This window comes from Prionailurus viverrinus, chromosome A2 (assembly GCF_022837055.1).
Source record: "Prionailurus viverrinus isolate Anna chromosome A2, UM_Priviv_1.0, whole genome shotgun sequence".
In the NCBI taxonomy this organism is placed as follows: Eukaryota; Metazoa; Chordata; class Mammalia; order Carnivora; family Felidae; genus Prionailurus; species Prionailurus viverrinus.
The window spans coordinates 52,207,489-52,234,977 of NC_062562.1; the positions used below are offsets into that span (position 1 = coordinate 52,207,489).

Below are 27,489 nucleotides of genomic sequence, written 5' to 3' on the forward strand. Positions count from 1 at the left end.
CTGAGTGTTTCATCCCATTACTTTTGATTCCTTTAGTTCTGATGAGAAATTGGCTATTAATGATCCTCTTTACATGATAGGTTATTTCTCTCTTGGATTTGCAAGGTCATCTCTTTGTCTTTTGACAGTTTATGATGTGTCTAGATATGGATTTCTTTGAGTTTATGCTACTTGGAGGTGACTTACATTTACATATTCTTCCATGGTTTATACATTCTTCGATATGTAGATTACTGTTTTTTATCAAATTTGGGAAGTTTTTTGCCATTATTTCCTCAAATATTCTTTCTGCCCTTCTCTTCTGGAACTCCTTTTAGGCACATGTTTGTATGCTTGATGATGTCACATGGGTCTCTGAGGTTTTGTTCATTTTTCTTTGTCCCTCAGACTGGATACTTTCTTTTTAAAAAGTTTATTTATTTTGAAATAGAGAGGGAGGGAGGGACAGAGAGAAAGGGAGAGAGAGAATCCCAAGCAGGCTCCGTGCTGAGAATGCAGAGCCCGATGCGGGGCTCAGTCCCACGAACTGTACGATGATGACCTGAGCTGAAGCCAAGATTTGGATGCTTAACTTACTGAGCCACAGGTGCCTCTGGATACTTTCAATTAACCTATCTTCAAATTCACTGATTCTTTCTTTACCATGCCTGAAACTGATTTCAGTCTCTCTAGTGAATTTTTCAGTTGTATTTTTCAACTCCAGAATTTCTCTTTGGCTCTTTTTTTTTTAATTAAAAAATTTTTTGTAGTGTTTATTTATTTTTGAGAGAGACAGAGACAGAATGCAAGTGGGTTAGGGGCAGAGAGAGAGGGAGACACAGAATCCGAAGCAGGCTCCAGGCTCTGAGCTGTCAGCACAGAGCCCGACGCGGGGCTCAAACTCACGAGCTGTGAGATCATGACCTGAGCCGAAGTCGGACACTCAACCGACTGAGCCACCAGGTGCCCCTCTCTTTGGCTCTTCTTTATAATTTCTCCCTATTGATATTCTCTATTTAGGTGAGGCATCATTTTCATGCTTATTTTTAGATACTTAGACATGGTTTCTTTCAGTTCTTTGAATTTACTTAAAATAGCAGTTTTAAAGTCTTTGTTTAGTAAGTTCCTCAGGAATGATTTCTGTTGAATGTTTTTGATTTGTTTTGGTTTCTGTGTATGGGACATACTGTCTGGTTTCTTTGCATATCCAGTAATTTTTGTTGAGAATTGGACATGTTAAATAATACAATGTGTTAACTCTGGAAATCAGATTCTCTCCCCTGCCATGGTTTATTGTTGTTCTTTGCTGCTGCTGTTGTTGTTTGTTAGTTACTTTCCTGAACTACTTTCATTAAGTTGGTGTTCTTTGTCCTGTGTAACCATGAAGTTTCTCCTTAGTTAGCTTGGTGGTCATCTAGTGATTAGAGAGAGATTTTTCTTAACCTCCTGGAACTGCTAAATCAGTTTTTGCTGAGGTGCTCTGTGTATGTATTGGGGAGTGCCTTCACTGCTGAGCCAGGCAGTTAAGAGCTTTGCCTTACCTCTCATCTCCTGCTTGCACAAATACTCAGGGCCAGCTAGAGGTGAGAGCTTAGGGCCTTCTCAGATCTTTCCTGAGCATGTGCACAACTTCAGGCATATTACCTCACCCTGTGCCTGGGCACAGTCTTCTAGATTCCCAAAAATACGTTGGAGCTTTTCAAAGTCTCTTACGGTATTCCCCAGATTTTTGTTTTAAGCTCTTTGGTTAGCTTACTGTTGCAGCAACTCTTATCCACCATCTCAGGAGATCAGGATGTTAAACAGTTGCTCCTGATACTTTTCAACAACTAGCCCTGGGAGAAAGGCTTTCACACAGCATGAGTTCTGAGTCAGGTCAAATAAAAATAACATGCAGGCAGGATGTCCTTGGGAACCGCCAAACAGGTGGCCACTTTCTGTAAAAAAAAAACTTTGAAGGAGCTTCAGCCCCAGTCTACCCCCTCCAGTGGCTGCCAGGCTGGTTTTCACTGTGATTCTGAAGGCTACAGGCTTCAAGGCTACAGTTGAGCTGGAGGGGGAATGAGGATGGGAATGGAGCATGTTAAAAGCCTCAAAGCCCATTGTTTTTACAGAGATTCAGATGTTTTCTTGAATAAAGACTTCCCAGACTTTGTTACCGTTCTCTTTTCTCTTATGGAAGAGAGGATTTATAGAGGTCCTTTCTCTGCTATCATCAATGACATCTCTATGTGTCTTCCTGTCACATATTTTCTATATTTATCAAGCCTTATTTGGCAATAATGACATTGTTAAAGTAATAAATGCATAGCATTTCTGTTTCTCTTCATAAAGCATTCTCTGTCAGTAATTGGCATCATGAAATCCTTTTTGTATCTCAGTGCGTAGGGAAACAGGCATGGAGTGGCATCCCCATTTTAGAGATGAGCAAACAGGCTCAAAAAGGTGAAGTGTTTTGCCCAGTGTTTCCAAATTATTCCCAGTTATGTGTCAATTCCCAGTTATTAGTTTCTTCTGCCCAGTTGACTCAAGCAGAATTGTGATTTTGGTATGTGGAAAAAAAAACCAAGATATAATATTTGGTTTTATAATTTTTTTTTTTAATGTTAGAGAGCACGAGTGGGGGAGAAGGGCAGAGAGAGAGAAAGAATCTTAAGCTTAAACAGGCTCCATGCTTAGTGCAGAGCCCAACACGGGGATTGATCCCACAACCCTGGACTTGTGACCTGAGCTGAAATCAAGAGTCAGACGCTCAAATGACTGAGACACTCAAGTGTTCCAGTATTTGATTTTTTTTTTTTTTTTAGTTTATTTATTTACTTTGAGAGAGAGAGAGAAAGAGCACAGGTGGGGGAGTAACAGAGAGAGGGAGAGAGAGAGAATCCCAAGCAGCCTCCTCACTATCAATGCAGAGCCCGATGTGGGGCTTGCACTCAAGAAATGTGAGATTATGACCTGAGCCAAAAGTCAAGAGTTGGCTGCTTAACTGACTGAGCCACCCAGGCGTCCCTGTAATATTTGATTTTTTAAATGCAGTTATGTGTTATACCATAAGAAGTTTAATTAAAATAGTAAAGTGTTGGGACTTCTATTCCATAATCGGTTATCTCGATGTTGATACTATTTGCTGTTTTGACCTGAACTCTCCCACATCCTCTAAATTATAGTTGTACCCATTTTGCATTTGGATGCCTAAGATTGTACACTATACAGTGACTTTAAGGAAAGACATAGAGACTTGTTCTATATTTTTGGTATTCCAGTAATGCAATTACATATCTTGAACTCAGATCTTTCTTTTTTTGAAGTTTGGCCTTCTAAATCCTGCCTGTGTCCAATAGAGGAAGAGGAAATTAGCAGCAGCAAATTTAGTTAGATTGATAGCTACATGTTTCCATATGAAGCTGTTTCTCATCCGTCATATGCTCTATATCACTGACATATATAGAAACAGAAACAAAGTTACTGAACATGTGGCCAATAGTTGGAAATGCCATCAACTCTTGATTACCAGGGATAGTGAAACAGAGCATTTCCTTCAATCCCTTTGGCAACTTAGTGTGTCCTGGAGAGTGAGGTCAGAATATAAAAGGGAAGAAAAGATCCTAGAGAGTGGAATTGATCAGGCAAGACTTGCTGCAGGAGCTAGTACTTGAGCTGAACTTTGATGGAAGTGAAAGATCTCCCTTGATGGGGAAGACAGGAGGTCACTCTCAGTGGGTAGCACCAAGAGGGAACCAGAAAGGAGCTGGGAGCAGTGAGGGTGGGACAGCAGCTTTAAGGTCTGCTGAAACCGGAACTTTTTTTCCCTCTTCTTTGTTTCTTTTTTATTATTATGACAGGAATCCCAGACGTCAAGAGACAGAAACTGATGAGCGGGTTTCCTGGTCTTATTTAGTGATGCTTCCAGCTCATTTTCTAAAGTGAGGCTTCTCTGCACTGGAAGGGCCCTCTTAGCAACAGAACTGGAAAACAGAAGGTTTTGCCCTCAACTTGGAGCAAAGCCTCTGCAGACTACTGGGTGACTGAACCTCAGATGGGAGTGTTTTGACCCTTCTTTTATGGATTCTCATAGGATGGGAATTAAAAGTCTTGGTGGCTCCCAGCCATACTCTTTTATTACCCTGTCTGGAATATTGGGCTAGCTTTCCCTGAGTATTTGAGAAATCAGGACACATGTATATTCTTTTTTTTTTTTTTTAAACATTTATTTATTTTTAAGACAGAGAAAGAGAGATAGAGACAGAATCCAAAGCAGACTCCAGGCTCTGAGCTGTCAGCACAGAGCCAGATGTGGGGCTTGAACCTATGAACTGTGAGATCATGACCTGAGCCCAAGTCAGACGCTCAACTGACTGAGCCACTCAGGCACCCCAGGACACATGTATATTTTAAAATCTTTTAGAGTAAGTATAGTTTCTAAACAACATAGACTTTAAATAAGTGATTTGCAGGCACTGCATGAAAATACATAAGCTAAAAAAATACAGAAGCTATTTTTGGGGGGTCAGGTACTTAGTTCCTCATATCCTTATTTAAGAATAGACAAGAGTTTTAAGCCATGAATCTCTTCTCATGAAATGTAAATCGTTGCATGGTGTTGTCAGATCTTAGACCCTATGAAAGGCATTCTCTAGAGTTGTCCCAAATTGGAGTGTTCTGGAGAAACTTAACTGCCTAGCTAGGGGGTATGGGTTTGGTCTAGTAAAGAGTTGACAGAAAATCTCAGCCAGAGAACAGATACTCCTAAAACCATGTCTTAAGAGGAGATTCTACCATCTTTGGGGTGCCTGGGAGGCTCAGTTGATGAAGCATCTGACTCTTGATTTCAGCTCAGGTTATGATCTCGCAGTTTGTGAGTTCGAGCCCCGCATTGGGCTCTGTGCTGATAGCACAGAACCTGCTTAGGATTGCTCTCCCCGCCCCCCTCTCTCTCTGCCCCTCCCCACTCGTGCTCTCTATCTCAAAATAAATAAATGAATTAAAAAAAAGATTGTACCATCTTTGTCCAGTTGTCTGCATGTCACCAGTAAAGTTAACCTAGCCTTGTAAAACAGTTAGGTGAGGATAATCATGTTTATCAGGGAAGGATCCATATCTGTATATTTAAAAAGTCTTTCTTATTTCTCTATTTAGCAAACTCCCCCAGCACCTTTACAGTATTTATAACCTATCAAAATGTAATGTGTACACTTCTCAGGACCCTGTATTCTTACTTAGAAGGTGCAATATGCTTTATGTAGTTTGTTGCAGTGCTCAAATTCATTGTGTTGGTATCATTTGGGGGTGGGGGTAATTTAAAACACATTTTCAAATCCCTTTAAGAAGGTCAAATTGTTTGTAGGGGAAAATATCCTTGTACCTTTTATAAGTTGCTTATACTCGTAACACAGATTAACTTCCCAGCACATAAAGGGAATACTAGAAAACCCTTGCATGATTAAATATGCCCCTGGAGGATTAAGTTTTTCCACATATTTTTGAAGCCAGAGCTATGAATAACGTTTCAGCATTTAACTTTCTGTACATCCTGATTATGGGGGAGGCTTTCACTCCTACTGCTCTTGCTGTTAGTTTTTCTGCTTTTCAGATTTGTAGCACTGCGAATTATCTGTGGAAACATGGGCTTGAAATCTGAAAGGTTAATTAAGGTCCAACATAATATCGTCTCTGGAATTATTCCAGTTTTTTTTTTCAAAGTTTTTGTCCATTTTTCCAACCTGTTCTTCTTTTACCTTACTGCACACCTGGCATAAAATACCTAGTTGGTGAGCTTAGTCGTTTAGAAATAAGTGATCACTAAGCACACAGTATTTATAATTTTGAAAAAGATCACTTAATTTTCACGCATTTTTCCTAAGATAAAATTCTGGTTTGTAAGCAGTCTCTTTATTCTGAGGGATTCAGTTACCAAGTGCCTTTTTATCCAGGCATTGGGTGGTCAGATTAATTTACTGGAGCTAATCAGCCAAAGGCTCAGCTTTGTGTGCCTTGAGGCATTCTGGTCACCCCTTGCTCCTCCGTAATCCCTGTGTACCTCTTCCCTGCAGGTTTTAGGTTAATCTTCCTTGGCTTCTTTCATAGGTATTCAGCAGCCCCTTGATTTCCTTGACATCTGTGGTACCTTTATCCTGTCCCCAAGCTTACATAGGTCCTTAACCATATTTCCCCCCCAAACTTCTATTTTCTGTCCTGAGCAGGGGCCTCCACTTCCTTTCTCACATTCCCCATGCAGCTGTGCCAGACCATCACCACCCTCCTCAAGCTCTGTGGTCCACCTCATCCCCTTCTCTGGCAGCGGATGACCGTGCTGCCTCCTGTCAGACTCCAGAACTTGTCAGCCCCCAGTTCCCTACTCTCCTAACTCACCACTACAGCTGCTTTGCTTCCTGTGGCTGAAGGAGGGTCCCCCTCTTTGCTCCAACTTCATCAAGCTTTAGAGTTCTTCTTCCTCTTGCACGACCTTCCTCCAGCATTAGGGGGGAAATAGAGATTTTACTATTATTTAAATAAGTCACGCATGCCCCTGGTTTTAAAAATTCAAGCAGTATAAAAGAATTTACAGGGGCAACTACTTGACGCCGGTTGTATGTGTGTATTCTTCCAGAGATCTTATATGCATGAACAAGCATACACACAGGTCACATTTCCCTTTCTTCCTCTTTCCTCCTCTACCTTTATTTCAAAAACTTTAATACTAGATGCTTGGTCTGTACATTGCTTTTAATATATCCGTATGTCTTGGAAATAGGTTTATATCAATACTCTAGAGCTACTCCGTTCTTTTAATGGATCTAGACTATGCCCTTGATTGTAAATACACCATAATTTTGTTAATCGGCCCCCTATTAAAGAGTCATTGCTTCTCATCTTTTGTTGCTGCAGTGTTTCAATGAGCATGATTACATGCTGATTTTTTTTTTTTTTTTTTTTTTTTTTTTTTTGCCCATGGACAACTGTATCTGTGTGAAAGGTCTTTGAAATGGAATTGCTGGATCGAAGAGTTTATACATTTTTATTTCTGAATGGATGAATTTGTAAACTTAATTAATTAACTAATTATTTAATTATGGCAGCTTTGTTCACAACTGCCAAAGCTTAGAAGCAGCCAACATGTCTTTCAGTGGGTGAATGGATAAACAAACTGTGGTACATACAACAAAAGAATATTACTTACCACTAAAAAAAAAAAAGGAGCTATTGAGTCATGCACAGACATGGCAGAACCTTAAATGCATGTGACTAAGTGAAGAAGCCCATTTGAAAGGGCCACAAACTGTATGGCAGTCTGGAAAAGGCACCATTATGGAAACAGTAAAAGGGTCAGTGGTTGTTAGGCTGGGGTGGGTGGGAGATGACTAGGCAGAGCACAGGGGATTTTTAGGGTAGTAAAATATAATGATTGGTATATATCTATTCTTCCCCCCTCCCCCATTTTTCTGTTTCTAGTATTACTGCTTTTCCAGCCTTTCTATTCATGTGTAATTGATTTCTCGGATTTCTCTTCAGTGTCTGCTATTTTTTGATACATTAATCTCTTTATTTCCTCTGAGTTTTGACACAGTTTCTGAGATATTCGGCTTTACTGTTTCCTTTCTAATTTTCACAATTCCTGTGATCTTTGAATTTTTAAATATGATAATCATTTTTTTTTCCTTCTAAGAACTCATATTGTTCTCCTGTCAAGATTGTGGGCCTTTAATCTTATTATTGAAGAAAAATATATATACAAAAAGGTACTTGATGGCTTTTTACAAAGTACACCAACATCCAGATAAAGAAACAAATAGTATTCCTTGTGCCCCTTCTATGTGTAGTTCCTCCGTGGGTAACTACTCTCCTGACTTAGATTCATTTTTTGCCTGTTCTTTTTTTTTTAAGTTTATAAATGTAACCATACAGTACATATTGCTTCCCTCTTCTTTTGTTTAACATTATGTTTGTGAGAGTTATCTCTGTTGTTGCATGTAGATATAGTTGTTTTCATTGCTAAGTAGTATTCCATTGCATAAATATACCAGTTTGTTCATTCATTCTACTATTGATGGACGTTTGAGTAGGATCTAGTTTGGACTATCATAAATAGTGCTACTGTAGACACTTTGGGTCTTCTGATGCATACCTGAATACATTTTGTTATTGGTACATATATCTAGGAATATAATTGCTTGATCATAGGGCATGTAAGTGTTAAAGACTCTAAAGTAGCTCTCCCATTTTGCATTCCTGTGAAAATCCTGGTTGTTCTACATTCTTGCCAGTACTTGGTAACTTCTTTTTAATTTTAGCCATTTTGGTGGGTTAAAGTAGGAATTCCTTGTGGTTTTAGTTTTCGTTTCCCTAATCACTTGTAATGTTAAGCAACTTTTCATATGTTCTTTTTTTTTTTTTTTTTTTTTTTTTATTTTTGGGACAGAGAGAGACAGAGCATGAACGGGGGAGGGGCAGAGAGAGAGGGAGACACAGAATCGGAAACAGGCTCCGGGCTCTGAGCCATCAGCCCAGAGCCTGACGCGGGGCTCGAACTCACGGGCCGCGAGATCGTGACCTGGCTGAAGTCGGACGCTTAACCGACTGTGCCACCCAGGCGCCCCAACTTTTCATATGTTTATTGGCCATTTGGATATCCTCTGTTGTGACATGCCTGGTGAAATTTATTTTTACCTTTTTAAACTATTCTGTTATTTAAAAACATATGGCTAGCCAGTAGATCACATTTCCCATCCATTGGTCCCTCTTTTCCTTTATCCCTTTTAATTTTTTTCTTGGCTCTTCTCTGGCCTGTAATTTTTTTTTCCTAAGAAGTGAAATTTAGAATCAGGTAACCGTAGCTTTTCTAGAATTTTTAGTAAGTTTTCATGAAACTTACGTTTTATTTGAGAAAAATTATCATCTGAATTGGAAGATGATATTGTCATTCTTTCCAAAAAGGGGAAAATGGTAAATACTAAGCCCTCCCAATGTTTGCCCACCAGATTGCATTATTATCCTCACATCTAATTTCTAGTTTTAGTTTCATTCTTGATAGGTGCTTGTAGAAGTGAAAATTTTATAATACGCTTTTAAATCCTACAACACCCTTTTTAAAAAAATTTAATGTTTTACAGGTTCTTGATCAATATGAACGAGAAGGATTTAATTTTCTAGCGAAGGTGTTTAATTCTTCACATTCCTTCTTAGAAGACTTGACCGGTCTCACATTGCTGCATCAAGAGACCCAAGCTGCTGAGGTAAGAATAAAGCAAGCTTTCTGTACTGAGGACTGATGTGTTTGAAACCTACTTGATGTTCAGATTTATGGAAAAGTAAGGAAGTGGTTAATTAGGATTTTTTTTCCCTTAGAACAAACATCACTAAATAAGTCTGCTAGTTATCAGAGGAGAATGGACCTTCGGAAATTGCTGTATGTTCATGTGTGCAGATTGTTGTATAGTAGGTGCCCAATGTACATAATTAAAGGGGGTATAGCTTACTGATTTTCAGGCACCTCTGGTCCTTTCTGAAGAACACCATGCCTGTAGCCATTGGAGAGTTGGCTCTAATGTCCATAGCTCAAAATGTAAGACAGGGAAGACTGGGTTCTGGCCATGTTCAGAGAGAATATGCCTGGCTTTTATTTCATGATTGGATGCATCTTCTTAGGCCACCAAACCCTCCATGAATGGCTTCTCTGGTCACAACCTGAGATAGTTATGCTTTGCTTGTCAATTAGAATGTATTGCAAATCTTAATTTCCTGTGAAGAAGTTCTTAGGAAAAATGGCCTGTCTTAGCATTTCCACAAGCTACATAAGGAAAACCTTGTGTGCCTGTGTCCTGCAGGAGTGGAACACTTGCAAAGAGGCCTTTAGTCCTATAGTCCTATTTATTGATTACCATCCCATTCCCACCCTTGCCCGGGGTTGTGTGTCTTCACTGTTGGGACAGGCCCTAGTGGTCACTGGGTAGACATTCAGGCCCAGTACTGGACTAGCTGGTGGCAAACTAAAGCTGCTGTTGGGCAGACTGGGGCTAGCCCTGAGTAAGGGTGGAACTGCCAGAGTCCAATCCTTTGACACTCTCAGCAGACTGAGGTGAGAGTTGTAGGCACACCCGAGAGGCAAGATAGTACATCTCTAATACAACTTTTAACACTGAAATCAGTTCTGGAGTACCTGGCTGGCTTAGTTGGAAGAGCACGTGACTCAATCTGGGGGTCCTGAGTTTGAGCACTGCTCGCCATGGTATCCTCTGGGCGCTCAGTAGATACAGTATCCAACTTACAGCCAATAGTTAGACCCACACAGAGTCTCTCAGCTTCAGTCTCAGAAGATGAATGGAATCTTTGCTGAACTTTAAGAGACTTTGAGATTTTCCCCAGAACTGTGATTGGTTCCCAGAGGGTTCAGAATGTTATGGTGGTCATGGCCACTGTATTATCCTTTGAGCAGCACTGTACTGCCTGATGATAAGGGAAAAGTAACTTACAGGTCTTTTCCACCATGCAATTGTTTGACTAGTTGGCTGGGGGAATATTTCTTCCCAGATAGAAACAATTCATATACTTCTCTTTTGTTGGCTAGATGAATTGCAACTTGAAATTGACCCCAAATCTCACCTTTTAAAACAGAGCAGATGCTAAGATAATGGACAGATTCCTTGATAAAATCTGGCTTGTTTTGCATATGAGTTGCATTAATAGCCTTTCAAAGAAGGAAGAGAAGGGGAAGGAGAGCAATAGTGACTAAATAGATGGTGGGGCAGCAGGGGACATGGTTTCATCCACAAGCCTGAGATTGCTTTTTGAAGTTTTCCTCCATTAAATTATATTTATAGGTTTGGAATCATAAGCCACACATCAAATTTTTGATTAGAGATGGTAGACTGTTTGGCTTGTGAGCCAGATATGGCTTGTAGGTGTGTTTTGTTTGGCTTGCCCTGTGTGTTAAATCCTGAATAAACTCAACATTTAAAACTTGTGAGTTTTACATAAAAATCTGAATTTTTCCCATTTCTAACTTCTTTGAAAAATCAGATCTGGTGTGCCGAGGCCTGCATTTCTTAATAGTGATGGCTAGCTGGAATCAGGATACAAATTTTATAGTTAAATAATGTACTTTATATGAAATTTATTTTGCATGAAAAGGAAATCTTCTACACTTGTTCCTTACCACCCAGTTTCCTTCCTAGAGACAAACACTGTTGTTGGTTTTTGCCGAAAGGTATTTTCTAGGTGATATTCTCCATTTAAATGATGCTCTTGAGCTAATAACCCTTCCAGTATTGGAATTTGAAATCATTATCTTGGAATTTGGAATCCTTCCATTCATTAGATTGTCTTTTAGTTTTCTAGATTGTTTCCTTCGCTGTGCAGTAGCTTTTTATATTGATGTAGTCTCAACAGTTTATTTTTGCTATTATTTCCTTTGCCCCAAGAGACATATGTAGAAAAATGTTGCTACATCCCATCTTAGAGAGATTACTGTTTATGCTCTGTTCAAGGATTTTATGTTTCAGGTCTTGTCTTTAGTTCTGTAATCCATTTTGAGTTTATTCTTGTGTATGATGAAAGAAAGTGGTCTAGTTTCATTCTTTTGCATGTAGCTGTCCAGTTTTCCTGGCACCATTTGTTGAAGAGACTGTCTTTTTCCCGTTGTATATTCTTGCCTCCTTTGTCAAAGACCAATTGACCATATAGTGGTTCATTTCTGGGGTTTATGTTCTGTTCCATTGATCTTCATGTCTATTTTTATGCCAGTACCATATTGCTTTAATTACTAGCACTTTGTAATAGAACTTGAAATATAGAATTGTAGTACCTCCAGTTTTGCTTTTCTTTTCAAGATTGTTTGGCTATTTGCAAACTTTTCTGGTTTCATATAAATTTTAGGATTGTTTGCTCTAGTTCTGTGAAAAATGATGTTGGTATTTTGAAAGGGATTGCACTAAATCTATAGATTTCTCTGTGTAGTGTAGACATTTTAACAATATTTGTTCTTCCAACCCATGAGCATGGAATGTCTTTCCACTTCTTTGCATCATCTTGAATTTCTTTCATCAATGTTTTATAGTTCTCAGAGTCTTTCACCTCCTTGGTGAAGTTAATTCCTAGAGATTTTATTGTTTTGGGTGCAATTCTAAATGGGATTGTTTTCCTATTTTCTCTTTATGCTGCTTCGTTATTAGTGTGTAAGAATGCAACAGATTTCTGTACATTGATTGTGTGTCCTGCAACTTTACTGAACTCATTTATTCTAGTAGTTTTTTTTGTGGAATCTTTTGGGTTTCTTACATAGAATATCATATCATCCACAAATAGAGTTTTACTTCTTTTTTACCAATTTGGATGCCTTTATTTCTTTATGTTGTCTAATTGCTGCGGCTAGGACTTCCAGTACTATGTTGAATAAAAGTGGTGAGAGTGGGCATCCTTGTCTTGTTCCTGACCTTAAGGGAAAAGCTCTGGTTTTTTCACCAGTGAGTATGATGTTGGCTGTGAGCTTTTAATAGGAGACCTTTATTAGGTTGAGATATGTTTCCTCTAGACCTACTCTGCAGAGGGTTTTGTTTTTGTTTTTATCATGAATGGATGTTATACTTCATCAAATGCTTTTTCTGCATCTATTGAAACGATGATATGGTTTTTATCTTTTCTCTTATTGATGTGATGTATCATGTGGATTGTTTTGTGAATATTGAACTACCCTTGCATCTGGGAATAAATCCCACTTAATTGTGGTGTATGATTTTTTTTTTTTAATGTATTGGATTCAGTTTTCTAATATTTTGTTGGGGAGTTTTGTATTTATAGCCATGAAAGATATTTGGCTGCAATTCTCTTCTCGTAGCATCTTTTTCTGGTCGTGGTATCAGGGTGATACTGGCCTCATAGAGTGAATTTGGTTGTTTTCCTTCCTCTTTTATATTTTGGAAGAGTTTGAGAATAAGTATTAACTCTTCTTTAAATGTTGGGTAGAATTTACCTGTGAAGTCCTGTATTTTTTTGTTAGGAGGTTTTTGATTACTATTTCAATGGCTGGTAATGTCTGTTCAAATTTCCTGTTTATTCTTGCTTCCGTTTTGGGAGGTTCTGTGTTTCTAGGAATTTATCCATTTCTTCTGAGTTGTCCAATTTGTTGGCATACAGGTTTTCACGATATTCTTTTACAATTGTTTATATTTCTGTGGTGTGGTGGTTGTTTCTCCTCTTTCATTGGTGATTTTGTTTAATGGGGTTCTCTTTCTCCCTCTCTTTTTAATGAGTCTGACTAGAAATGTATCAATTTTGTTGATCTTTTCAAAGAAACAGCTCCTGGTTTCATTGACTTCGTCTATTGTTTTTTTAGTTTCTTTATCATTGATTTTTGCTCTAATCTTTATTATTTTCTTCCTTTTGCTGGGTTTGGGTTTTGTTTGTTCTTTTTCTAGCTTAGGTGTTAGTTTAGGTTGTTTATTTGAGATTTTTCTTGCTTCCTGATGTAGGTCTGTATTGCTGTGAACTTCCCTCTTATAACCACTTTTGCTGGGGATGCCTGGGTGGCTCAGTCGGTTAAGCACCCGACTTTGGCTCAGGTCATGATCTCATGGTTTGTGGGTTTGAGCCCCGCATCAGGCTCTGTGCTGACAGCTCAGAGCCTGGAGCCTGCTTCCAATTCTGTGTCTCCCTCCCCTGTCCATGATGTGTCTCTGTCTCTCAAAAATAAATAAACATAAAAAAAAAAAAGAACCACTTTTGCTATATCCCAAAGATTTCGACTGTTGTTTTCATTTTTACTTGTTTCCATGTAATTTTCAATTTCTTCTTTGATTTCTTGGTTGACCCATTCATTGTTTAGTAACATGTTATTTAAAGCCATGCGTTCATGCTCTTTCCAGATTTCTTTCTTGTGACTGATTTCTGGTTTCATAACATTGTGGTCAGAAAAGATGTATGGTATGACTTCTTTTTTTTTTTTAATTTGTTGAGACTTGTTTTGTGGCCTAATATGTGATCTGTTCTGGAGAATGGTCCATGTGCACTTGAAAAGAATGCATATTCTGCTGTTTTAAGATTGTATGTTCTGAATATGTCTGTTAGATCCTTCTGGTCCAGTGTGTCATTCAAAGCCATTGTTACCTTGTTGACTTCCTGTTTGGATCATCTGTCCATCAGTGTAAGTGGGGTGTTCAAGTCGACTACTATTACTGTGGATTATTTCCTTTATGTTTGTTATTAAGTGTTTTATGTATTTCACTCTTCTAAATAGGACTGTGTTTTAAGGTAGTGCTCAGCAGAGGACCTCATAACAAGAAAACTCATTGCCTTACATTATTTTACATTACTGTGAAAAATATGTATGTGTAAATAAACATATATATCAAAAAATATATACATATCTGTGTGGAGGTAGAGTTTTAATTTATATATTTGATTCCCAGTGCATTAACAGGTACTGAGTAATGAAAATACAAAATTCTGCATCCTGTATGAAAACGTCCCAATTTATTTATTTTAGCAATGCAATCAAGAATGCTCAGTTCTCATCTCGGGCTGTTTTTCACCTCAACACTCAAATTGCAAAAGATTCAACCAGATAATTATATATGATTGTATACTTTTATATATTGTTTATAAAATATGTGTTTGTACAAATACTGTTTTTTATGACAAGAATTACTGAACATCTTTAAAAAATTTGATAGGAAAGCCCTGTGCTGGTAACTGAATACAAAAGTTAATGAGATGAACTCATAGTCTAATATAAGAAACAGATGTAAATAGTGCATTCTAATATCATCACAAGTATTTTAGCCATTTATATATATTAAGTGCTCAGAGAGCAGTTACTCCTGCCTGGGGAGTAGCACGCCAAGGAAAGCTTTATACATAAGGAAACAAGTTTGCAGTTAAATTTTAAAATTTAATTATTTTTTTAATTTAATTTTTTATTGAGCGATAATTGACGTACAACATTATATTAGTGTCAGGTGTTCAATGTTATGATTTGATATTTGTACATATTCCAAAATGATCACCACAATAATTCTAGTTAACATCCATCACCAGTTAGGGGTTTTTTTTAGTTTTTTTTTCTCATCTGGCTTTTAATAATTTTTTTCACTTAAATTTTAGTTAACATACCGTGCAATATTAGTTTTAGGAGTAGAAGTCAGGACTCACCACTTAAATACATCACCCAGTGCTTATCACAACAAGTGCCCTCCTTAGTACCTATCACCTATCTAGCCTATTTCCCACCCACCTCCCTCTGTCAGCTCATAGTTTGTTATCTGTCATTAAGTCTCTTGTGGTTCCTTTCCCCTTCCTATGTGTTCACCTCTTTTGTTTTTTAAATTCCCCATATGAGTGAAATCATAAGGTATTTGTCTTTCTCTGAGTGACTTATTTTGCTTAGCATAATACTTTCTAGTTCCATCTGTGTCATTGCAAATGGCAAGATTTCATTCTTTTTGCTGGCTAATTAATATTCTACTTTATATATGTACCACATATATACCTCCTTATCCATTCATCAGTCGATGGACATTTGGGTTCTCTCCATAGTTTGGCTATTGTTGACAATGCTGCTATAAACATTGGGGTGCGCATGTACCCCTTTGAATCTGAATTTTTGTATCCTTTGGGTAAATACCAAGTAGTACAATTGCTGGATCATAGGTTAGTTCTATTTTTGGTTTTTTGAGGAACCTCCATACTGTTCTCCAGAGTGGCTGTACCAGTTTGCCTTTCCACAACAGTACAAGTGGGTTCCCCTTTCTCTGCATCCTGTGTCAACACCTGTTGTTTCTGGTGTTGTTACTTTTAACGATTCTGACAGGTATGAGATGGAGTCTTATTGGCTTTTATTTGTACTTTCCTGCTGATGAGTGATGTTGAGCATCTTTTCATGTTACCCATCCAGATGTCTTCTTTGGAAAAGTGTCTATTCATGTCTTCTGCCCATTTCTTCACTGGGTTATTTGTTTTTTGGGTGTTGAGTTTGATAAGTTCTTTATAGATTTTGGTACTACATCACCAGTTATTTTAAAGGATGAGTAGGCTATCTTTAAAAATAAAAATGGGTAGGGATGGGGCACCTGCTGGCTCAGTCAGTTGAACATCTGACTTTGGCTCAGGTCATGATCTTGTGGTTGGTGGATTTGACCCCTACATTGGACCCACTGCTGTCAGCATGTCAGCGCAGAGCCTGCTTTGGATTTTCTGTGCCCCTCTCTCTGCCCCTTGCCCACTGTGTTCTCCCCAAAATAAATAAATACATAAAATAAAATAAAAATAAAAATAAAATAAAATAAAATAAAATGAGTAGGGAAAGAGAAGGGAAGTGGAGGAGGGCATTCTAGGCTGAATAAAGGTCTCAGAGGCTAAGAGTCTTTAGTGTGTTACTCAGAATCATGAGCATGCAGTTGGAGCCAGAATTATCTGAAATCAGATGAGGTGTTCTTTTTTAAATTAAAAAAAAAAATTTTAATGTTTATTTATTTTTGGGACAGAGAGAGACAGAGCATGAATGGGGGAGGGGCAGAGAGAGAGGGAGACACAGAATCGGAAGCAGGCTGCAGGCTCTGAGCCATCAGCCCAGAGCCCAACGCGGGGCTGGAACTCACGGACCGCGAGATCATGACCTGAGCCGAAGTCGGATGCTTAACTGACCGAGACACCCAGGTGCCCCAAGGTGTTCTTTTTTAAATAACTGCTTTATTGAGTTGTAATTTATATACCATGAACTTTACCTTTTAAAAAAATGTACAATTCAGTGGTTTTTAGTGCATTCAGACTTGTTGTGCTACTCTTACTACTAAGTTTAGAACATTTTCATCACCCAGAAACAAACTTCGTACTCACTCAACAGTTACTCCACTCCTCATTCCCCCTTCCTTCCAGGCCTGGCAACCGCTACAGTACTCTCTGCATGGATTTGCCTATTCTGGACATGTCATGTAAATGAAATCAAACGATATGGGGCATTTTGTGTCTGCTGTCTTTAACTTGGCCTGATGTTTTCAAGGCTCATCTATGTTGTAGCAAGATAATTCTCCTTTCATTAAAGAAAGAAAAGTTTTGATGCTATTAAACAATCTCCTAACCTTTTAACATCTGTGGTCTGTCTCCCAAAATACAGACCCTTTATGAAGGAAGAGTACAAAGCTGATCCTACCTGAGACCACAAATCCCTTTCTTTTCATAAAAGGGAAAAGAGAAGTAATGGATTAGAAGATACATTCAAGACAGATTCACCCAGATTTAGTGAGATTGGCTAATGCAACCCAATTGTTTGCACCCATTTTTCTTCCATCATCAAATAGCCCCAGATGAATGCCAGTCTAGGTTACTAGTGTAATCATAGTGCTGTTGAGATTGAGATTAACAGACAAATCACCAGTTTGTTTTCTGTTGGAGAAGTGGTTGAGGTGCAAGGTGCAGAGTGGGGACTGGATAGTGGTGATGGGGGCGAGGGGCAGACAGATCAGACTTACAAAATGAGTTTGCTTCGGGGTGATTTTTAGGTAATGGAATAAATGAGTGGAAATGATTGAATGGTATTAGAGTTAGGATGGTGATAGATCTTGGAGAACAAGAAGAAGACTGGGCTGCAGTAAAAAGATGTTTAAATGAGAAATATGTGTGGTATATTAATTTTATCTTGAGTTGCAACGTTAAAAATACCCCCCTCATAAATGTTTTTGCAGTGTTATGTTTCCTAATGAAGGGGTCTTGGACAGAGACCCATGTCCTTTGTAGCCCATCTAGCTGCCAAATTATAGTTACATTCTACCCGTGAGGTATTAGAAGGCTCCATGGAGGAAAGCCCTCCACTCAGCTCTTTGCCTTCTTAACATGTTGCTGTCCAAATAGGGAATTTTGCGTGAAGTTCTGTTCTTTATTTATATATATATAAAATATATATATATGTATATACACACATATATATATGTATATATATAATTTAAATCCAGGTTAGTTAACATAGAGTGTAATAATGGTTTCAGGAGTAAAATTTAGTGATTCATCACTTATATATAACACCCCGTGCTCATCCCAACAAGTGTCCTCCTTAATGCCCATCACTCAATTAGCCCATCCCCCTACCCCACACCCCTCCAGCAGCCCTCAGTTTGTTCTCTGTATTTAAGAGTTTCTTATCGTTTGCCTCCCATTCTGTTTTTATATTATTTCTCCTTCCCCACACCTTCTTTATCCATTCATCAGTCGATGGACATTTGGACTCTCTCCATAATTTGGCTATTGTTGATAGTGCTGCTATAAACATGGGGGTGCACGTGTCCCTTTGAAACAGCACACCTGTATCCCTGGGAGAAATACCTAGAAGTGCAATTGCTGGGTTGTAGGGTTGTTCTATTTTTAGTTTTTTGAGGAACCTCCATACTGTCTTCCAGAGTGGCTGCCCAGTTTGCATTCCCACCAATAGTGCAAAAGTGTTACCCTTTCTCCTCATCCTCACCAATATCTGTCATTTCCTGAGTTGTTGATATTAGCCATTCTGACAGGTGTAAAGTGGTATCTCATCGTGGTTTTGATTTGTATTTCCCTGATAAGGAGTGATGTTGAAAAGACACATCTTTTCATGTGTCTGTTAGCCATTTGGATGTCTTCTTTTAAAAAGTGTTGTTCGTGTCTTTTGCCTGTTTCTTCACTGGTTTACTTGTTTTTTAGATGTTGAGTTTGAGAAGCTCTGTATAGATTTTGGATACTAACCCTTTATTGGATATATTATTTGCAAATATGCAAAGTTCTGATCTTTACTTTCAAGAGCCTTTTTGAAATGGATTTGGGTACTTAGAGATTGATCCCAGTCCCTATTGCTCATCCTTGTCTATTTATCCCAGTTGGAACCAAAGGAAATGGCCTTAAAATTGATGAAGCACAAGATGTCTAAGTCATGAAGCTGTTAAAGTGCTTACCAAATGCTTTTAAAATTGCTGAATTTGTTGAAGAAAGGCTCAGTCTAAATCAAACATGCAAATGACTTAGCCATCTTTTCATAAAATTGCTGTGATTTATCTTCTGTGGAAAATGCCAAATAAAAAAAAAAAAGAAAATGCCAAATAATTTTCAAATCTGGTCTAAGAGAGAAAAGACTGATTCATAACACAGTTAATAAAGCAAGCTATATCCTTGAGAAATTCAAATAACAAAATTCCACAACCTAATTTTCCTGAAACACTTCATTCTCATTTTTGAAGGTTTGCAAGTTCTGTGATTCCCAGATTAATTTTAGGCTATGTTTTCTTCCTTTGCCTTGACTATATCATCAGTATGTGATGCTGTGTCATGCAGTTATGATTTCAGGAATGCAGTTAAAACACTTCATTAAGATAATTTGCGTGTTTATCGAGTGTTTGCTAAGCAGAACTATGTTCTGCAGAATCAGGATTAATGAATGATTCTTAAAAAAATAAACTTCAATGTAAGAAGTTTAAGATGTACAATCACAAACAGGCTGACAGAAATAAACAAGGCTGAGCCAAAGGGTTGACTCTGGATTAAAACTCAGATTCTGACTCATCTACTACAGAATTTGGAATTCTAGAAAATAAAGTGCCCATTTCTCTCATAGCAGGAAAGTCATATGAAAAACATTATAGTCATGTGATATGACTTCATTGGCATGACAGTTTACTATTCAGCAAAGTAAATAACACAATTAACAAGTGTTTCTGCTGGGCCTTTTACACTTAGACTGAGTTTTTGGCCTCTCCCCCTCACAGATGGTTTTGATTTGGTTCCTGTGGAATATTTTTTTTTGTTTTGTTTTGTATTTAACAACAATCAGATATTTATGTACAGCTTCATCAAGAGACTCTGATGACAAATATGCCTTTGGAGGCCAGTAGAAGCTGTGGGAAACCCCCGTGTCAGCACTTAGACCTGTTTCCAATGGAGAGAAATCACTGTGCAGACTGACCTAGCCTGCTCATGAATCCAGTTCTCTTTTCACAAAGCCTTCTACAAGCCCACTTCCAGCCTACACTGACCCATCCTGAGACTGTATCCTGCCTTGATTTTTCCTTATGCAGCGATCCCTCGAGACACAGCCTTGGCCTTCTCTCCTAATTGAGGGGGAAAGGCAGAAACAGCAGGCAGAAAGCCATTTAATTCTTAGATTGGAAACTGGAGCCTGGTTTTTGAAATAAGGCTTGGCAGCATCCCTTCAGAACTCACTTTATAAAATGAATCCCTTTTATTTGCTGTCAGAGTTATCTACATGGATTTGAGATGTTTAGATAAGTTGGTGTTGAGGAAGGATCCAATTGGAGGATAAATAATGAAGTTTGGCCAGAATCCCTCCCCTCCCAAGGAGCAGTCTTGGATGGTATAATCCACTTGGAGGTCTACAGGAGAGAGAAGAGGATCATACATGGTAAAAGCAGAGTTAAAACAGTTAATATTAAGTAAGAAATAGAACATGGTTGCTGCATCCTTCTTAAATTTTAGACCTTGTTCTGCTAGTGTTCTCCCAAGTACTTGGGTGAATAACTTCAACATTTTGTACATCAGCTTCCCCACTTAAAATAAAGAGATTGAACCATTTGTGAAATCCTGTTTTTAGCTCTAATAATTCAGTGGTTTTGTTTCAAATTTAGCTGGTATGGCCAAGAAGTAAAAAGATAGCCAATTTTTATGTCAGAATGTTTTAAAATGTATCGAGATGATTACTTTTTATATATTTTATAACTATTCTTTGATATCTATCCTATCTGGGTTGTCATTGCTAAAAACATGTTTTACGTTCTTCTGAGATTTAGATCTACTTTGAGCCATAAAATTACATTTCTCATGCTTTATTGTTGGTGTGAATAGCAGAATATATAAATCCAATATGGTATAAGCCAGCCTGATAACTTACATCATTGGTCCAGTCTTGATGCCCTGGACTTTTGGCTTTTTTTTTAAAGTCTTCCCACACCATAATTGAGTATGTTCCCTAAATCTGCCACTCCCGGCCTCTTGGTATAGCTTTTAGAGATGAACTCTAAAGCCTTAAGTAATGGCAGCCATCTTTAGAATGTTGAATGCATAATATCCAAGAATTTTCTTTAAAAATAAGCATATTGCATTATAATACTTAGAGTGAATGAGTAGCCTGAACCCTGGCATGGTCAGAAGGCCTGAATCCACATACCAGCTCCAGCAAGGAGCTCCAGTCCCAAGACTGCTGCCTTTCAACTATCTACATTGTGCAGGGCACAGCCATGTGCAGCAGCCCTGTGTGAGACCTTGGGTCATCTACCTAGTTACATTGCGTTTTGTTTTCTTCATTTGTATAATCGGATCGGTAACTCCTACTCCTTACAACCACTGTGAGCATTAAATAAGAAAGTACCTAACAAAAGAAAAGACAAATTGGAGTACATCAAAATTTAAAACTTTATGCTTTATTTTTATTTTTATTTTTTTTAAAGGTTTTATTTATTTTTGAGACAGAGAGAGACAGAGCATGAACGGGGGAGGGGCAGAGAGAGAGGGAGACACAGAATCGGAAGCAGGCTCCAGGCTCTGAGCCATCAGCCCAGAGCCTGACGCGGGGCTCAAACTCGCAGACCGCGAGATCGTGACCTGAGCTGAAGTCGGACGCTTAACCGACTGAGCCACCCAGGCGCCCCAAAACTTTATGCTTTAAATAGCTTTTTGCAAGTCATATCTTATCAGGAAGTGGTATCCAGAATATATCAGAAATTCTTGTAGCTCAAAAATAAAAAGGCATAAACCCAATTAAAAATTGGGCAACAGATTTAAATAGACATATCTCCAAAAAGGATATACATATGTCCAATAAGTACATGAAAAGATGCCCAGTATCATCAGCCATCAAGAAAATGAAAATCAAAACCACTGAGATACCACTTCATACCTACTGAGGTGGCTATAATCAAAAAGACAGACAATAAAAAGAGTTTCCAAGGATGTGAAGAAACTGGAACCCTCATATGTTGCTGGTGGGAATGTAAAATGGTGCAGCCACTGTGGTAAACAGTGCTGTAGTTTCTCAAAAAGTTAAGCACAGAGTTACCATTTGGCTCAGCAATTCCACCCAAAGGTATATAACCCAGAGACATGAAAACATATGTTCATACAAAAACATGTATACTGTTGTTGATCACATTCTTTATTTATAACAGCCCCAAGGTAGAAACAACCCAGAGGTCCATCTAGTGAATGGATCAATGAAATGTGGGTGTTACACTGGAAAATACTGGAATATTATCTGGCAATAAAAAGGAAAGAACTACTGACACATACTGTAACAGGTGAACCTGCTCAAGTGAAAAAAGCTGGTCACCAAAGGCTACACATTACAGGATTTCATTTATATGAAATGTCCAGAATTTAAAAAAACCTGGAGGCAGACAGTAGGTTCAAGGTTGCCAGGGAATGGGGGTAGGGGCTGGGGAAGAAATGAGGAATAACTATATGATAAGGTTTTTTTTTCTGGAAGCGATGTCCTAGTCTTAGATTGTGATGGCTGCACGGCTATGAATATACTAAAACCACTGTGTCCACTTTAAGTGGGTGAATTGTATGGTATGTGAATTATATCTCAATAAAGATGTTTGACCAAGAGAAAAGAAAGCATGTAGCCCCAGTGCACATAGCTGGGACTCGGTGTGCTTCTTTATCCTTAACTTTTCTGTCTGGCTTCTAAGGACAGTAGTGTTGACTTTCTGTTGTGATGGGCTGTCAGAGCATGTTAGCTTATTATATGTAGAAATGAAGTTTGTGTAGATGTGATAGTGATATTTTTCCCCATTTTTATTGTGCCTCAGTGTTTTCAAAGCCTTAGTCTCTGCTCAGCTCATTTCACCCTTTCTTGCACTATGCCTAGCACCTACACACCAACACATCACAAACACACTCACACATTTTCTCTTTTTCTGAACCACCTGAAAGCAAGTTCCACATACGATGACACATCACCCCTAAATTTTTAGCATGAATCTCCTAAGAATACAGATATTCTCTTGTGTCGGCAGAATACCATTACTGTCACAGAATAATGAACGATTATTTCACCATGGCATCTAAAATCCAGTATGTATTCCTATTTTCTCAGTAGTCCACAAAATTTTAAAAGCACCTTTTAAACCACTGTTTGCTTTTTTTCCTCAGGTTTGTAAGTTTATATTTAAAAAGTTGTTAAAAAGAAATAAAAATTAAACATCAGTCACTTGGTATATAAACTTGATCTTAGCTCTTAACATCCTGATTTCTAAATACGGAGACACAGCTACCCTATTAGGAAGCACACCCCAGAACTCCCACTACTCAGACAGGCTTCTTCCAGGTGAGGTATCTCAAGGTATCACCTGGGCATCTTGGTCTGATTGAGGCAACCTCATAGCCACCCAGCCCAGAGCACTGGGTTCCTTCTCACCCTCCTGTGGGGGTATCCAGTGCCTGAGGCTGTTGAGGAGGTAGAAATGGGACTGTGAAGACTGTTTTCCTTACGTTGTAAAGCCAAACAGCAACAAAACATTTAAGACATGAGGTTACATTGATCAACTAAACTATCAGGTTGGTTTTTCTGAATTCTGTTGTCTCAAGAGTGGAATGGAATACTGCTTAGCCTGATCCAGTCAGAAGCTCTCGCTGACAGTTATGCATGCCTTTGAATTATAAAAACAGTAAGATAAAGTAGTACATTTTGTTAGGTAGGAGGGATTTTTTAAGATGTAGTCTGAGAGAGAGAGAGAGTAGGGGTTAGGAAGAAGGCCACTGGCCCTGACTTTCCGCCTGCACCAGCAATAGAGGGTCCCAGGGAGATGTGACTGCAGTGTGCCCTGTGACCGTTATTCCAGGGGCTATATTTGCACAGCTGACCCTTCTCATTTGCAAACATAACAACTGCTATGTTGAATTTGGGGGGCTTCCATGTTTTGATACTGTAAAATTAAATTGACTCTTGGTTCTGAAATCTTAGTTTTGATCCGTCTTGCTTTGCCATTAGCTGTAGGAGGGCAAGGAGGAAAGGGATGTGAGAGATTCTAAGGTGTATATTGTGTTTAAATTAAATATTTTTCATGTTTAATCATGGCTTCTGTCAATCAACAAATGTTGACCCTTTGTCAAGTTCATGGTGGTGGGGGGGATCATGGCTTCTGTCAATCAACAAATGGTGACCCCTGGTCAAGTTCATGGTGGTGGGGGAATTCAAAGAATACATACATGCCAAGCCTTCAGGAAGCTGACATGGCATAGTTAGGGCAGTAAACAGATGAGTAACCGAGTCTGCAGGGTAGTATGTGAGCATGAAGAGCTGGACACATGGTGTGGTAAGTCCTGCAGGATTTCAGGAGCATAGGATACAGAGAGGGCTCCTGGCAAGAGTTAGATTTTGAACTGGTCCTGAAAGGTGGGCGCTACAGGTGTAGCAGAGGAGAAGGAGAGAAGGCATTCCAGAATGGCCTGTGGCATGGGAACATCCGAGATCCCTGATGAAGAGTGCCAAGAGAGACCTAGCAACTAATGTTGATTACATTATCTGCAATTTTCCTGGAGCTTTCATACCTAGACTTTTGGTGCCATACCAGTCTTATGAGGTCGACATTACGTTTTACAGCTCAGAGAAGTGAATTGATTTGCTACCTTGACTGGACACTGTTAACCTTAACTTTGCAGTGTTACTCTACATCTCGAGGTTTACAATATGCTTATGTGCCTGAGAGCAGACAGGAAGGTCTGGATGCGTTCTGCCTTACAGGGAGTGCCTCTGCTTCCACACCGAGCAGTTTCAAAAAGCAATTTTGCTCTTTGTTTATTTCCAACTGTATTCTTGAATAGCATGATATATTTCACTGTCCCATCCTGGAGCCTGGTCAGCCAACCCCACTGTGCTTTCTTGTTCTTGAACTGTCTTTAGGAACAGACTGGCATCTTAAAATCCATGGGAATGAGGTTGTACTCATTCATGATTCCATCTCCAGACTTTACCAATGGGAAAGGGGCAGATAAGAAACAACTTGTTTCTTCCTGGCCTTTTCTTTTTCCTAAATTGTAAAGAGAAATTAAGAGCTTGCCCCCATTTGTCTTTATTCAACCATCTGGTTAAAAAAAAAATAAACAGTGCTAAACTGGAAATATTTACATCTTATTGTTGCAAACAAATCATTGAGTTTCTAATTGCAAGCACAGTAAACTGCTGTGGGTTGGTTTGTGTTTAATTATGCTACTAAACTTAAGGTCTTGCATTTTCCTTACTGTAATCTTAGGCCATACCTAGTTCTGCTTAGCATTTTATTAGAAGGAAACAAACTTTACTTTAAAAAAGATTTTTTTTTTTTTTATAAATTTTTTTTTCAACATTTATTTATTTTGGGGACAGAGAGAGACAGAGCATGAACGGGGGAGGGGCAGAGAGAGAGGGAGACACAGAATCGGAAACAGGCTCCAGGCTCTGAGCCATCAGCCCAGAGCCTGATGCGGGGCTCGAACTCACGGACCGCGAGATTGTGACCTGGCTGAAGTCGGACGCTTAACCAACTGCGCCACCCAGGCGCCCTTTTTTTTTTTTTTTTTTTATAAATTTTTTTTTCAACATTTATTTTGGGGACAGAGAGAGACAGAGCATGAACGGGGGAGGGGTAAAAAAGATTTTTAAGATATTTTCATACAGGACACACACACATGTAACACTGATGATACACTTTGTCAAACTTCCAGTTCTAAGCATTGAATTGATGTTTTAAAACACCAGTTCGTGGGGTGCCTGGGTGGTTCAGTTGGTTGAGCGTCCGACTTCGGCTCAGGTTATGATCTCACGGTTCATGAGTTCGAGCCCCACATGGGACTCCAGCTTGGAGCCTGGAGCCTCCCTTGGATTCTGTGTCTCCATCTCTGTCACTGTCCCAACCCCACTTGTGCTCTGTCTCTCTGTCTCAAAGATAAATAAACATTAAAAAATAAAAATAAATTAAAAACACCAGTTTAGTACCAACTCTTTAGAGATAACTATTTCAAGTTTCATTGTTCTAATACTGATTGGTTTATTTATCCTCTGCTCCCTCCTTCCCCTTTCTCTTCCTCTCAGTGATGACCAGTGGAAATAAAACTTTATACTTTAATACCATGAAAACTAGATTGAAATGATATTAAGCCTAACTCCCTTCAGCCCTTAATGGCATGGGCCTAGAAACAGTATTCTTGTGGAAGGAAATACAGGTTTTGAGTCTTGAAGAGTAAGGATTTGTTCCTGACTTCCTCTTGCCTGGGCTTCATGTGTAAAATGGGATATAATACCTACCCCCACAAAGTTGGCATTATAATGTGCTCTGAAATCTTAGAAGTATAATGTAAACTTCACTTCTTGTAAGCTAAATGCAAATGAACCAAGTGGAAAACTGCCATAGTTTTAAAAATAATTTTTTTTCTTCATATACCATTAAACCTCTGAACATAAGTGTCTTGAATTAAAATGTAAACAATCATTAACCCTTAAAATAATTTGTTTAAATGGATTTTGAGTGTCAAAGAGATGAGCAATAGATAGTTTTGTTGTAGAAGAACCTATAGAAAACTACTTGATTCTAGTCCAGGTATAAGAATACACATTAACTTCAATTGCAAGTTTTTAGTTAATCATGATCTTTAAAAGAAGTGAAATAAGTCATACAGAGAAAGACAGATACCATATGTTTTCACTCTTAGGTGGATCCTGAGAAACTTAACAGAAGACCATGGGGGAGGGGAAGGGGAAAAAAAAAAAGAGGGAGGAAGGCAAACCATAAGAGACTCTTAAAAACTGGGAATAAACTGAGGGTTGATGGGGGGTGGGAGGGAGGGGAAAGTGGGTGATGGGTATTGAGGGGGGCACCTGTTGGGATGAGCACTGGGTGTTGTATGGAAACCAATTTGACAATAAATTTCACATTAAAAAAAAATAAAAGAATATTCTCACCTATTCTGAAATGAACTGCTCAAAAGGACAGCTGAATAGATGTGTCTCTAGAGTGCCCCCTTATGTTCTCTCCAGCTCTGTTCCAAGTACTTCCGTACCACTGCCCCATCCTCTCCCCACTCCAGAGTGAGTGGACCTAGTCCTTCCTGTCAAGCTCTGTTTCTTCCCCTGTGGGGTCTGCTTGTTACTTCTGCTGGCCCTTCTAATTCATGTACCGGCCTCTTCTGAGAAGTGCTTTCTGACTCTCTCCTTCCCACTGAGGCTGAGGTACAGATGAGATTCTGTAAATGAAAACCCAAAAGCACCATGCACATTTGGGGCAATTTGTATTATTACTTGGGAGCAGAGGAATAGCTTGATCCAAACAATGCTTTAGGGAAATACAGATGGCAAAGATCAAGAGATTTTTCCCCCTGCTTTTTTCTTTTATATCTTGATGTTTTCACATGAGCTATCACATAAGCCAGAAATCTTATACATTATGTATAATGTAAGAGAATAACTATCATGTTAACACACAGATAAAAAAAAAATACAGCATTTCCTTTCACCCCTCTCATGTTTGGCTTCCTGGATCACAACCTTCCAGGTAAATACCCTACTGACTCCTGTGATAGTTA

At 38.7% G+C, this 27,489-nt stretch overlaps 1 protein-coding gene across 6 annotated transcripts in view; it reads left to right on the top strand.

Moving 5' to 3' along the window:
• The window catches only part of ATG7 (autophagy related 7), a 247,781-nt gene that overhangs the window by 109,842 nt on the left and 110,450 nt on the right, over positions 1 to 27,489 (top strand). For all 6 annotated transcript variants that reach the window (XM_047835874.1, XM_047835908.1, XM_047835902.1 and 3 more), the window contains one exon: positions 9,087 to 9,209. In XM_047835874.1, the coding sequence (XP_047691830.1) occupies positions 9,087 to 9,209 (123 nt within the window). The remainder of the gene's footprint in view (positions 1 to 9,086; positions 9,210 to 27,489) is intronic.